The 14,387-nt window shown below is 39.9% G+C and overlaps 1 protein-coding gene across 5 annotated transcripts in view; it reads right to left on the bottom strand.

Annotated features, from left to right (window-relative positions):
* Positions 1–14,387, bottom strand: part of PHC3 (polyhomeotic homolog 3) — an 82,773-nt gene that overhangs the window by 38,080 nt on the left and 30,306 nt on the right. For all 5 annotated transcript variants that reach the window (XM_063442657.1, XM_063442653.1, XM_063442655.1 and 2 more), the window contains 3 exons: positions 6,266–6,503; positions 4,684–5,564; positions 823–979 (listed from right to left, as the gene is read on the bottom strand). In XM_063442657.1, the coding sequence (XP_063298727.1) occupies positions 823–979; positions 4,684–5,564; positions 6,266–6,503 (1,276 nt within the window). The remainder of the gene's footprint in view (positions 1–822; positions 980–4,683; positions 5,565–6,265; positions 6,504–14,387) is intronic.

The raw sequence follows: 14,387 nt of genomic DNA on the forward strand, positions 1-14,387 counted from the left end.
CTGCAGTGGACACCTGCTCTGCCCATTGAGAATTTAAATATTTTATGTTTATATAAATACACCTGCTTAATAGTACTTAAAAAGGGGAGAAGAAAGCTCCAAAATTTAGTTTAGTTATATTTTGTTTTATTTAGACTGGTGAATAAAAAATTTTGCTTATTATTACTAATTTTAGTGGTTACGGTAATAAGAGTTAACGGTCAAACCATTCTGGAGCAGTCTGACAAAACACCAGGCTCTTCCCATCACACAAATCAAATTTCAGCATTAACAAGTGCAAATCCGTCCATCCTTAGCTGGCAATGACAGGCTCAGAATGCTAGGCTAACTTAAAAAAATTGAAGTGATATTAAAAAACCTCCAGCCATTTCAATGTGCATAGGGATTTGGGTAGTGTGCAAGTAACGTTCGTTTTTTTTTTTTATAGTCTGTGCTAGTGCTGATGTGTATTATAGTCACTGCTGCCGCCCAGTAGTATTACACAGCTATGTCACAGTGCTGCCACCCACCCCATGTGTTCCCTTTTGAGGGTTTAGAAGTATGTAGAAGTTTAGAAAAAATACCCCTCTATGTCTCATTATATATGTTACCTTTTAGCTGAAAACAGCAAGGTGAATTGTTAATGCAGATGTAGAACTCACCTAAAAGGTTTGTATGTCTGTACTAACTAAACAAAAGGCAGCTTATATTTCTAAGTATGGAAATCTTTCCTTGCAGACTGGATGCCTTTCATCTGTACACACATACTTTTTCTTATGCTTGATTTGTCCCCAGCCTACAATTCAGGGAGCCATCTTGGAAGGTACTGGAGTTGATGTTTACCTTGAAGTACGTGATCTACAGGAAGCTCCTCTCCACTTCCAATGGGGAGTGCAGGTGGAGATAGTGTTGGAGGTGTGGGAGTGTGTGCAATCACACGGACACAGTCTGGCTGAACCACAGGCATATCTTCAGTACACATGTTTTCAACCTGATAAACCTACAAATACAAAGTGCTTCATAGTGGAGAACTCTGCCAGCTCTGTACATCAAAAATGAATCTTACCCAATGCAAAATATACAGTTACAATGTCAACTCTGTACAAATGTACAGTAAATATTAATTTTACTTAACATGTTCAAAGGGTAAAGAAAAATGTAGAAGGCTAAAATAAAATTCTACATGTTTTACATGGTATATTAAATTTCTTAAGCTGATACATGATTGCCATGTGCCGTTTATAACACGCTCTTTGTAGATTACTCATTAATCCTTTTGTGGTTTGCTGGAACAGTACAACCTAATTGCCCTTTCTTAGTCACATATTTTAAACAAAGCAACAGGTGGTGTTTGTTCAAGAGCTCGAACCGGAGCAAAATCACTTGAATGTCTTCCAAATTATCCATTTTAACATTTGCTTTCCTTGCATTTTTATGTACATATAGTTTTTAACTAAATTACAAAAATACAGCATAACTATCTTTATGACATAACATTTACATTGTATTCCCTGCTTCTACATGCATATATATATTTTTAGTAGAGTTTGTCTTCTTATTGTCGTTATATAGCTATGTGTGTGTTTTGAATTTCTGATCCAATACAAATAAGAATAGCTCCAGAAAAAAGGTACTATAGATGCACACTCAATAGGCACACTCAAAAATCTGCCACTCAATAGGCACACCCCCAATAGCCTATAAAGCAAAATAAGAAAGAAAAAGATGGGTACAAACCCACCTATTGAGGGCGCTGGTCACTACAGACAAGTGTATAGACGTAATGAAAATATCAAAAATGTATTTTGTACACTTCACAATAAATAAAAATATATAAAATTAGATTATATTTCTCTCAACAAAAAAAGTTAAATCCAAAGAGTTGATCTGTTCGTCTCCCATTTCTTGGGTAAAATTCAAACCATAATCATTAGCGTTTACATAAATCATAAAACTACTAAACGTACATCTCCCTTCCGAATTATAAAAACATTGTCTATGTACCTTCTCCATAGCACCAGGTTTGCCCCAAACGGATTACTGTTCCAGATGCAGCGTTCCTCACAATTGGCTACAAAGATGTTAGCGTAACTTGGGGCAAAGCTGGTGCCCATGGCATTACCACAGACCTGAAGATAATGAGTTCCCTCAAACTAAAATGAATTATTATGCAAAATAAAATCAATACACTGTAAAATAAATTCACTCTGTTTTTTGGACATGTCACCGTCTTGATCTAACGCCTCTTTTACAGCAGCTATCCCTTTTATATGGTCAATGACCGTATATAGTGAGGTGACGTCTATGGTAACCCATAGATATAGGCATCAAATTCAGCAGTCCAGAGACTTATCTCACCACCACGATTGTATTGTACTGTGAGCCGCAAGTATATCTCAGCCCTAGGAATCGCGACCAAGGGCTGTATGTTACATCTGTTTACTTGTGAGCTGAGTGGTTGGTGTTGGGCTTTGTTCCCTGGTCTTAAAATTGCACTGCTTTGTATTTCTTTTTGGCAAATATGGTTATTAATTTTATATATTTTTATTTATTGTGAAGTGTACAAAATACATTTTTGATATTTTCATTACGTCTATACACTTGTCTGTAGTGACCAGTGCCCTCATTAGGTTGGTTTGTACCCACCTTTTTCTTTCTTATTTTAAATTTCTGATGACTGATTTTGGCTTATCTATCCATTCTGCTCTTAAATGAACACTGTAGTCACTTAGACTACTTCATCTCAATGAAGTGGTCTGGGTACAACGTCCCTGTCCCCTTAACCCTGCAATGTAAAACACTGTCCTTTTTGAGAAACCGCACTGTTTACATTGCAGGGTTAACGCCTCCTCTAGTGGCTGTCATATTGACAGCCAATAGCGGTGCTTCTGCAGCACAGACTGAGTAAAACTCGGCCCCATAGGAAAGCATTGATTCAATGCTTTGCTATGAGAAAGTTTGAATGCGCACAGCGCTTGCCTCGCATGCTCATTAGCTTCCCAATTCTCTTTCATTAGGAGCACTGGATTGATGCGTCTGGAGAAGAGAAGTAAGTAACACAAAGGGAGCCTTGGCACTGGAAACAAGGTAAATAAAGAAGGGTTGTTAACCCTTGCAAAGCCAAATGGGGAGGACCTAGTAGTGACAGGCATATCAGGGACTCTGATATTAGGCATGCAGATTTGTATCCCTAACGTTAAAGACCTGCAGAAATATACTGTCTGCTATCCCAATTATCCCAAATATTATCCTACATTTCTGATCAACAAGACATTCACTGCACCCACCCCCTTTCCAAGAGGGGAACTGAGGGCTCAGTTCTTGGCCCCTCACCTTTTCCTTTTTACCCTCCTCCCCCCTCCCGCCATCAGCTGATCTTATCTTTTCTTACAGCTTTAATTTCTTTGCAAATTATACTCAGATCCCCTATATACAAGACCGCTCTTCCTGCATTTTTGTTCTGCCTTTCTGACAGGAAAAGACATGAGGAAAAGACAGTGATGTCCTCACTTTTATGCACATAAAGCATCCTTGACCATTTCCCACTCACTCACAACCCAGGTGTCACCTCCTTAAAGTGGTCTGGGTGCAGTGTTCCTGTCCCCCTTAGTCATGCAATGTAAATCATTGCAGTTTTAGAGAAACTGCAACAATTACATTGCAGTACTAAGAGTTTGTTTCTAGTTGATTGACACTAGAGGCACTTGGTGACTTTTGATCGCCTAACTGATACTGGACGTCCTCACACTCTGCATGAGGACATCCAAATCCCCATAGGAAAGCATTTGCTCTCTCTTCTTTAGCTCTTGTCAATGCGATCCTTCCCAATTCTGCTCATTCACCCTCTTAGCCCCATACCACTGTAACAAATTCCCACCCACATCCAAATGGCTACCTCTCTCTCGAATCCTTTTGTAAGTACCTCACCTAACAAATAAATGTATAACTACTTTTTTACGGTACCTCTTTCTTTATACTTGATTTAAACCCTTCCCAATATCCCAACTTTCCTAACAGTATCCATAACACTGATCAATACCTGCCCCAGCTGTAACTCAGTTTGGATGGTGATACATATGTATTACTTTCTTTTTCTATGCAACCGTATTGTTCTATAAGTTCACTGCAACTTGTGTTCTATAAATTGGAATTGTGCAACATTGTGTATTATGTCCTATATTCTTTTCTATCTCAACTTAAATGCTGATTGTTTGATTGCGTATCTATGTAAAGCACTTTGGATAAGGGCACTTTTTAATAAAAGGGGAACTGTCATTTCTCTAGAATTTACACCGTTCCCTAAAACATTATAAATCACAGGTTTTTTCCCTTTTTCTAGAGACGCTATCTTAATACTAAATATATATCAAATTACATCCTAATCCAGTTCAAACACGGCAAAGCCAGGGATAACTTTGCAAATGAGGAGGAGATATATAAAACAACAAAATCATTGTTTTACTTGTCATCTTCTCTGTGCTGACTGCCAGGTGTCTACCACATAGTTAATGACAATGACTAACAAGGAGCTAAGATAGAGGCACCCAGTTAGAAGATGAAGACCTGTGGATTTCCACAATTGGTTCAATTTTTCATTCCTCTCAAATTCTTATTTCTTATTTGTGTGCTTGTAAACATAATATAAAAAATTCTGGGAAGTGACAATTTTTGTTTAAATAACTACATATAGCCACAAATGCTTACCACAGGAGGCTCTGCTTGCGCAGGCTGTATGTGTAAGTTTACTGCAACAGTCTGTGGTGGTGGAAGAGGATGGAATGGTAGTTGAACCAATGCTTCTGCTGCAGGAAGTTCCTCTTCAGATAGCAATGCATTCTGCATCAAAACTTGACCAGGTGTTAACATTTCAGGCTGTACTGCTATTGCTTGCATGGACTGTAGTGGCAGTGCTTGAAGCTGAGCAGGAGGGGTCGTTGGTAGATGTGGAGAAGAAGCTCTATGTGGTTGCAGAATATGGTCTCCAGATTGGGGTGTAGATGTTATTGGAGACATTAACTGATGCCCAGACGAAACTACAGCTTGGTGCTGTAATGATCCATTGTGTGTTCCTGATGACTGAGCCGGTGGAAGTGGTGGAAGGTGTGCTGGAAGAGTTAGCTGAGGTGCTGAATGCACTGTACTGTGAAGAGTGTGATGTGAATTATTTCTTGATGGAAGAGCTGTCTGCATGAGCAGAGGTGATGGAGACTGGATAAGGGCTTGTGGGTGAATAATTATAGTAGGAGACTGACATGGGGATTGATTTGGTTGAGGAGACACAACCACGGATTGCTGGGCTGACTGTGAGAGAGCTGGAGATGGGGATGGTGGGGTTGGAACAGGGGTGCAGTGATGTGAATGAGAACTGGTATGAATGGGAATACTGGCGATAGGTATACACTGCTGAGCAGAAGGGGTTTCTATATTTGGATTGTGTAAGGTAATGGTCTGAATCTGATGCCTGTGTTGAATTTGTTGCTGCTGCTGTAATATCATTTTATGATGGGACAATTTAGGGGGGTCGGAATGGAGTGGAATTGTTGGATATTTGCCAAGAGAATGTGGATGAATTGGAGAATATGACACTGTAAAAAAGTAAATAACAGTATTTACCTTTCCTTACCTACTGTTTTGTTTATATCACAAATATCCTAAGTGCATAACCTCACAAATTACTGTGAAACGGCAATTATTCACGGCTCAGTAGACTATTATATGCAAGACTGTGCAAAATTCCATATACATGCTAATTGAAACATGCTGGTAAGGCAATATTTATTAGCAGCACTATGAACAATTTAATTCCGAAAGCCTATTCAGCTGTGAAGCACTAAATCAAAGTGAAAATAGCATTACCAGTGAAGCAGCATTACCAGATATGCAGGTTGAGATTTACATATCCTGCAACCTAGACACAGATTGGTGCACTAATCTCCAATCCTTTTAAGGATAGGACCGTAATCTAAATCCCATAATGCACTGAGGCTTACATTACTGTTATAAGACAAGCAAATAGTTTGTCATATTTATCAAGGCAAAAGCAGGTGACATTCTTGGCAAAATACTAAAGAAGTAATCACCATGGAAACCGTAGAATGTGGTAGAACCACTTACCACTTTGCTCCAGAACAGCAAGTGTTTTCCCTTGACAAATATATATGGCCCAAAACAATCATCAGCCATAACTATCAGATGCCTAATGCACTTAAATACATGTAAACACCCTTATACTATAAACCTTATAGTCCCTTACACAAAACTCTTTAAAGTTATGTCTGAGACCTGCCTGGTGCTATGAGCTGGTGTAAACTCGACGTGCGTGTTACAGCTGTACAGCGGGCCTCAGAATTCTCTCCTCTGTGGGTATTCTCACAACAGGAGTCTGTGTAGATAGCTTTAGAGCTGGTTACAGTGGTTTTTTGACATACAGTGAGTGGCTGGTCGTGGTTGCCTTGTTTTGCTGGATTGCTCTGTGAACATGACATCTCCAGCATTGGTTGACTTCTTAGTGTTAAATTCTGAGCCTACACAAAGAAAAACGACAGCACTAAATGATACATGCATGAAGAAATGACTGGTGACAGCAACCAAGCTGACAGTGGCACAGTCAATCCAATTTGTTTCCATGAATACATTTAATTACTTATAAGAGAACACTACTTAATACATGAACGTGGCCCTGCATTGTATTTCATTTACATTTTTACAACAAAATGCACAAATGTTTAGTAAGACAAAATGTCCCAATGTGTCTGTCATTTTCCACATATAAGTGTCCTTTTTTATCTGAAATATTAACAAATATCCAACACACAAAGTTGGCACCATCGGAAAAAGTATTAAAATAACAACATAGATTATCATGGCAGTAAAGGAAGCCCTTCACGCTCCAGATGATAACCTAAATGACCCAAAATGTTATTATGATTGCCATTTATATAGCTTCCGTAGCGCTTTACAATATTATGAGAGAGGGGATTTAACTATAAATAGGACAATTACAAGAAAACTCACAGGAAGGATAGGTTGAAGAGGACCCTGCTCAAACAAGCTTACAGTCTATAGGAGGTGGGGTATAAAACACATTAGGACAGGAAATAGCAACCAAATAAGGTGGGAGTGAAGCAGAGCTGGAAGAGAGAGTAGAGTGCTGCCCTTTAGGAGAGAGCAAGAGACAGGTATGTGAGGTAGAGGTTACTCTGGGAGGCCATAAGCTTTCTTAAGTGTTTTAAGGCACTTCTTAAACTATTGAAGACTAGGTGAGAGTCTGATGGCGGAAGGCAGGCTATTCCATTGGAAGGGAGCCGCCCGCGAGGAGTGCTGCAAGCGTGAGTTGGCCGTACAGGTGCGAGCAGCGGACAGGAGAAGGTCACGGGCAGAGCGGAGAGACCGAGAAGGAGCATACCTATGGATCTGTGATGAGATATAAGAGGAGCTAGAATTGTTCAATGCTTTATATGTATGGGTTAGCACTTTAAATTTAAATCCTATAGGATATAGGAAGCCAATGTAAGGACTGACAGAGGGGTGAGGTGTGAGAGGACCGACTAGAGAGGAAAATCAGTCTGGCGGCAGCATTTATTACAGACTGTAGCAGGGCAATACGGCTTTTGGGAAGACCAATTAGAAGAGGGTTACAATAATACATGTGGAAAAATTACTAGAGCATGGACAAGCTCCTTAGTAGCATGTTGTGTAAGAAAGGGGCGGATACGGGCTATGTTTTTAAGATGGAATCTACAGGATTTGGCAACATACTGGACGTGAGGCTCAAAGGTGAGGCCAGAATTAAGTATGACGCCAAGACAGTGTGCTTGCAAGGATGGACTTATGTGGATACCACTTACTTGAAGGGAGAGCAAAAGAGGAGGATCAGTATAAGGGGGATGAAAGACAATCTCAGTTTTAGAGAGATTGAGTTTCAGAAAGCGGGAGGGCATCCAGTCAGAGATGGAAGAAAGGCAAGCAGTGACACGTTGCAGTACGGCAGGGGAGAGGTCCATGGAGGAGAGCTATATCTGGGTGTCATGAGCGTACAGGTGGTAGTGGAATCCAAATGAGGTAATACGTTTGCCAAGAGAGGCAGTATAAAGAGAAAATTGAAGGGGACCAAGGGCAGACCCTTGGGGAACTCCAACTGAGACAGGATGAGGGGAGGAGGTATCATTAGAAAAAAAGACACTGAATGAGCGTTGGGAGAGATAGGAGGAAAACCACGAGAGGACAGAGTCACAGAGACCGAGTTATTGAAGAGTTTGAAGAAGGAGAGCATGATCAACTGTGTCAAAGGTTGCAGAGAGGTCAAGAAGAATTAATATGGAGTAGTGGCCTTTGGATTTAGCTGCGATTAGGTCATTAGTAACTTTGATAAGAGCAGTCTCAGTAAAGTGGAGAGGGCGGAAGACAAGGAGACAGTTGGAATTGAGGAAGTGAAACATATGGGTAAAGACAAGTCTTTCCAGAAGCTTTGAGGAAAAGGGGAGCCAGAATATGGGACAATAGTTAGAGGGGGAGGACGGGTCAAGAGATGTTTTTTTCACGATAGGTACTACAGTGGCATGTTTAAGGTCAGCAGGGACAACACCAGAAGAGAAATAGCGGTTGAAGATGTATGTTAAAGAAGGCACAAGACAGGGAGAGAGATCTGATAAGGTGAGACGGGAGAGGATCAAGCGGGCAAGTGGTGGGGTGAGATGAAAGGAGAAGCGCAGCCACCTCTTGTTCAGTAGTCGGGGAGAAAATCTGAAGGGTAGGAAAGGCATGATCTATGTGTGGTTGAAAAAGAGAACGGCAAGGTGGGGAGAATTCTTTCCTTAGCTGCTAAATCTGGTCAGTAAAGTAGCATGCAAAGCTATCGGCTGTAAGGTTAGTTTGGGGGGGTGGCCATAGGAGGGCGAAGAAGAGAGTTAAAGGTGTCAAAGAGATGCCTGGGATTGCAGAAGCATGAACTAATGAGAGAGGAATGAACTAACTTCCTTCAGGAGCGTTCTGCACAACGGGAGCATCTTTGCCGGTAGCGTGTTGATTCAGACAAACTAAAGGCTGGCTGAAGTCCATAAGTACATCATGGCCTCTACCGCCATTGACATTAAATGGAATTTGCTCGGGGCAACTTTAAATAAGATGTTCTTTCCAATGTTGTCTGTGTTGCTCTGAATAAGCTAAAGAACACACCATGTAAGTCATGAGGCTTTATGGTCAATTGAAACATATACAAAGAGACAATCAAAGTCAGGTTCCACCTACATTAGCACCATAGTGGAAATAGTCTGTATGTATTAGTGAATAAAAGCATTATAGCCAGGGATGGGAGAAAGAGTTGGGAATGGATAGGGAACAAGGACCCCAGACTCCAACCCTGAGAACCTGGCCACAGCAGGTCAGAACTATTGCATTTTTAAAATACAACAACTTATGTGTCAAAAATGTATTGAAATCTTAACTTTTTATCATTTTATACATAATGTCATTTTCAGACAGTCACATTTACCTGCAAGCAAAACAGCATGATAGCTAGCACAATGTATACATAAAACATAATCCACAAAATTATACAAACTGTATAAATAATATTTTATCAAAACATTAAAATTACTAGTGGTACAGAAATTATGTCTACCACACTGGATGTAAACATCTATTTTTCCCCACAATACTTTGCATGCAATGGCACATTTTAAATGTCAGGATGTAACAGGAACACACAATCACTGCACACGACCAGGAAGCATGCTGCAGTTATGTATAATATGTCAAATGGGTCTGGTGTGCCTAATGCAACACACAGGGATGAGGGAGTCTGACTTAAAGTGAAGGGCTCAAAAACTGGATATAGACAGAAATTTCACCTAAAACTGTCTGAAATGCGAAGTATTGTGATTAACACTGTAAGTCCCGTGTGATGGATCCAGGAGCTGGTTCACTTAAAAAAGGCTTTGTTGAAATTCAGAATGAAAACATGAAATTGTGTATATGGTGTGTATACCTTTAAATCTGTCTCAAACGAGATGAAAATAGGTGCACGCCAAATACTATACTTTTAGCAAACAGGAAATTAAAATCACCTTCCAGTATAGGAAACTGTTTCCTGTGATGTAATGAATCAGTGTAACACTGATGCGTAATGACACAATAATATATGGTGTGTGTGTCTTTAAATTTATGATCTTTAAGTGGACAGAGTATATACCAAGTGGTGTACTTAAAAGTACGGAGATATATTACTTATAAGGTGGAAATATAATGAAAATGACTGTATTTCATAAAAATGGTTAAAAATCAATAAAATCCAATGAATTCCAAATGAAGTTTAAAAATGATTCAAAATTTATTAGAAAAAAGGCGCCTATATCAGGGCTTTCAAAGTGGTAGAATATAAAAATATAAAGCTGCATAAAAATGAATAAATATAAGTCAGGGACGTTATGCAAGATTGTTACCAGCACATCTGTGTAGGTTGTTCCGTTTTCGTAGTGAGGACCGGTCAGGATGGATGTGGATAGTTTGTTGCTCTTTCTGCCGGCTGTTTGTGAGGTTGGCGTGCGTCCCAGACCTCACTCTGGATGATGTACGCTGTTTGGCCGGCGGGTCCCCAGATCTCGGAACACTCTACGTTTGATGGAAAAATACTGCAGCTGGATCCTAGGTCTGCGTCCGTACCCTGCTTACTTCTTTGTGGTCTGTGGTCTAACGCGTTTCGTGGGTGTCAGCCCCACTTCCTCAGAGACGTGATGAGGATTCTTCAGTACACCATGATTTTTATATAGTTCTAATTGGTGTTAATTACATTGATTGTCACTTTACTTTGCCAATTATAACTTTGCATTTAAGCTAGTGTTTGGTAAACACACTGAATAAACCTGAATTGGAAACATATGTTTGTGGTGTACATAGTTATTTCGGCTAATAAACAAATAATGGAAAACATTGGAGATAGCATAAAAAATAAATATAAAAACATTTAATATGTCATCTACGTTCTGGCATTTTTATAGGCACAACTGTTACGGTTGCCTCCAGGCTGGCTGGAAGTTGGACCGTAGAAAAGGATGCTCCTAGCGCTCACCAAATGACCATCAGCACCGCAGCCACCATAAGCACTGCAGACTCCACGAACCACCGCTGCTGGGCTGGTATCTCGCCGTCTGCTCTGCGCCCTGGACCTACGACCAGGCTCCAGGTTCCACTAGGCGAACCTCTTCCTTCTGTAGAGCGAAGCAGGATCAGGAACAAGAGCTCTTACAAGAGCTCAGTAGCTTAGGGAGTATGAAGAGCATAGCAATCCCTGTAGTGATTATAGCTGTCCCCTACAAACATGAGTCAAGGCTGCAAGTTAGAGGGTCAGAATAGGTCTGAGGTGCTGGAACACCCAGCCTGGTTTTTATTACCATTTTGTAAATACAGGACCACCCACAGGGCGGGACAAAACAACCAATCATACACGTACATCATTAAAACCACTCCCAGTAATTACACACAAAATCCTCCCCTATGTCTGTGATATAATTATGCTACACAAGGGATTAACATAATTATCACAGACAGTAAAAATACAGTTTTTACTCATACCCTGTAACTTCAAAACCATCCATCCAATCTTCATAAAAATACATATTAACAATCAATCCATTCAGGGGAGCAACATATTAAAATGATTGCATATTAAAATTGATGGCACGAATCAGACGAGGGGTTCAAAAGTTATCAAAAGTATCTTTTGGGGCCTGCATGGCCGCATGGCAAACTGTTTCAGCAGGTTTTACAGGGCCCTCTATCCTGGAGACAATGGGAAAAGTAATCCAATTATCCAGGGTTAGAGGCAGACTCCATTAACCACATGGTTGCAAAAAGACATAAAACACTTTAAAATACAGAAAGTCATCTTTTACACATAACACACAGACATTTCACATATCCCCAGATAGCTGGGATCTGAGCGCACAAAACTACCGAATAGTGCGCAGATCCTATTCACACAGTTCAATTGCCATGGAGCTAAAGTCTTTCCCATAGTCTTTCATTATATGAATAGGCTCCATGGCATAGCTATCTGGGGTATCACCGCTCACACAGGGCCATAGTCATAAGGAAGGAGGCTGGCAAATAGGCTTCTCCACAATCCAGGGAAGCAGGGCAATTTCCCATTTAAAGGGCCAGTTACAAATAGCCATTTGTAACAACAACCTATACCTTAAAAGTGTAAAAAAAATACTCACTTTCCACAGGTTAGATAAGGGGATTGCAACTTCAGGCAAACACCTCCCTCACCAGTCATTTCCCCAACCAGAAGCCTCTCGTTCTGGTTGTTGTGTCTGTCCAGCACAGGATTATTGAAAAAGTAGCATATAGTATATGCCCCAGCTACAGTTCCTTTCATCACTTTAATGAGTGGAACTGTTTTACAGTTACATAGTAACATTGGCTGAAAAAAGTTTCAAGTAAATCAACTTCAGCATTTCACATATCTGTATTACTGATCCAAAAGAAGGTGAGATTTTGAGGCGATTTCAAGTTTTGCCACATACTTGGAAAACAATTCCATTCAAACTCCAAACTAGCAGGACTCCTTGGATCAACAAGCTGCTAGCCCACATATACACTATAATATCCTTTATAAACTGATAACAGCCATACCACAGTTCTATCAGTTTATACAGTTTGGTAAAGTGGACTGTAAACAGCAATAGGCAGAGCAGCCGAATGTTCATACATATGGCTGAGACTCTGCTCTCTGTGTGGAGGAGAGAGAAAACCTTATTTTGCGTGTGGTGTCCATGTACTGCATGTGCAAGTTGGATAACTGATGAGGCAGCCCAGAACTGAGAGTACCAGCTGCCTGATATCTCCCTGGAGTGGGCACAGTTATAAACAATTCTTAGATAGAGTGAGTGCAGGGTATTCTTAGCACCATAATTCATAGATTGTAAGCTCGTTAGAGAAGGGCCTTCTTCACCTCTTGCCTCTGTTAATTTTTGCATGGAATATGTTATTATTATTATTATTATTATTTATAAAGCGCCAACAAATTCCCCAGTGCTCTACAATGTAGATATGTGTTAGTAACCAGACAAGTTGGACACACAAGAACAGAGGGATTGAGGGCCCTGCTGAACTAGTTTACATGATGGAAGCAGTGGGGTATACTGACACAAAAGGTAAGGGAACAGTAGAAAAGTTGGTTGCTAGGATAGTATTTACTGAGGGCTTAGTGTTTAGTTCTTATGACAGTTGCAGGAGAGGAATCGGGGTGCGGGAAGGGAAAGCTGTTAACAGTTTTATTGATATGCTTTCCTATAGAAGTAAGTTTTCAAATATTTTTTAAAGGAACGGAGACTGGGTGAAAGTCTAACAGTGAGGGGAAGGGCATTCCATAGGAATGGTGCAGCCCTAGAGAAGTCTTTAAGGCGAACATAAGAGGTAGGAGTACGAACAGAGGTTAGACATAGGTCTTCTATGAATGCTAGTAGTAATAATCTTTGCACCAATGCAATGTTGTTACACAGCATAGAATTAAGCTTTTGTAATACATCTTGAGCATTCTGGAGCTTTAGGTAAATGATTAGCCTAATTTAAATTATCACATACATTAAGCTTATCGATAAAAACTATACATTTTCTAAAGGTGACATCTTATTTGGTGAAGTAAAGGAGGTGAGAGTGCAAGTTTTCAGAAAACATCACGCTTGGAGAGGAAACGTAACCCCTGCTACTATTGTGTTTTCAGGACCTGAGGTTTCGTGTGTCCATATCATAAATCATATATAACTTCACTGTCAAAAAGTATATTGATTCACATCAATATTAAACTGAAAGAAATATCTCAGTGACAATGTAAAATTAGAAACGGTAGAAATGATTTGTCCCTGGAAACAGAATTATGTTTTTGTCTTATTGTATTGTTTAGTCTGCAAACAAGTGTCTTTATTTGAACCAGCTGGCCCTGAAGCACAGAGTAAACACCTGCGTTGATGTGTCACTTGGAATTTCTTTTGCAAATTAGCTTTTCTGCATGCTCAAAAAAAAGTGAAGTGAATCTATACTTTAATTGCTTATAACACAAAGAGGCAAAGCTAGGGTTCCCTAAACTCTACTAATGAATATCACTATATAGTTGAAAGGTAAATCTGCTACAATAGTCACGGTTGCTGATATTGAGAGAATAGAACCAACCTGTAATTAATTAAATGTACATAGTTCCTGCTGCATGAAATTATTTTTCCGGTTTACATAATGTGTTTTTTTTGTTTTTTTTAACCAGAGGCATACAGAACAAATGTGACCATTGATGGTCCATATAATGCAATGAATTGAATTCAAAAGGTTTTATGACAAAGGGATGTATGCTTACAATTTGTGCATTGCTATTCTGAACAGCAAGATACATCTGAAATTTCATTCAGAACAATGTT

This window comes from Pelobates fuscus, chromosome 2 (assembly GCF_036172605.1).
Source record: "Pelobates fuscus isolate aPelFus1 chromosome 2, aPelFus1.pri, whole genome shotgun sequence".
Classification (NCBI taxonomy): Eukaryota; Metazoa; Chordata; class Amphibia; order Anura; family Pelobatidae; genus Pelobates; species Pelobates fuscus.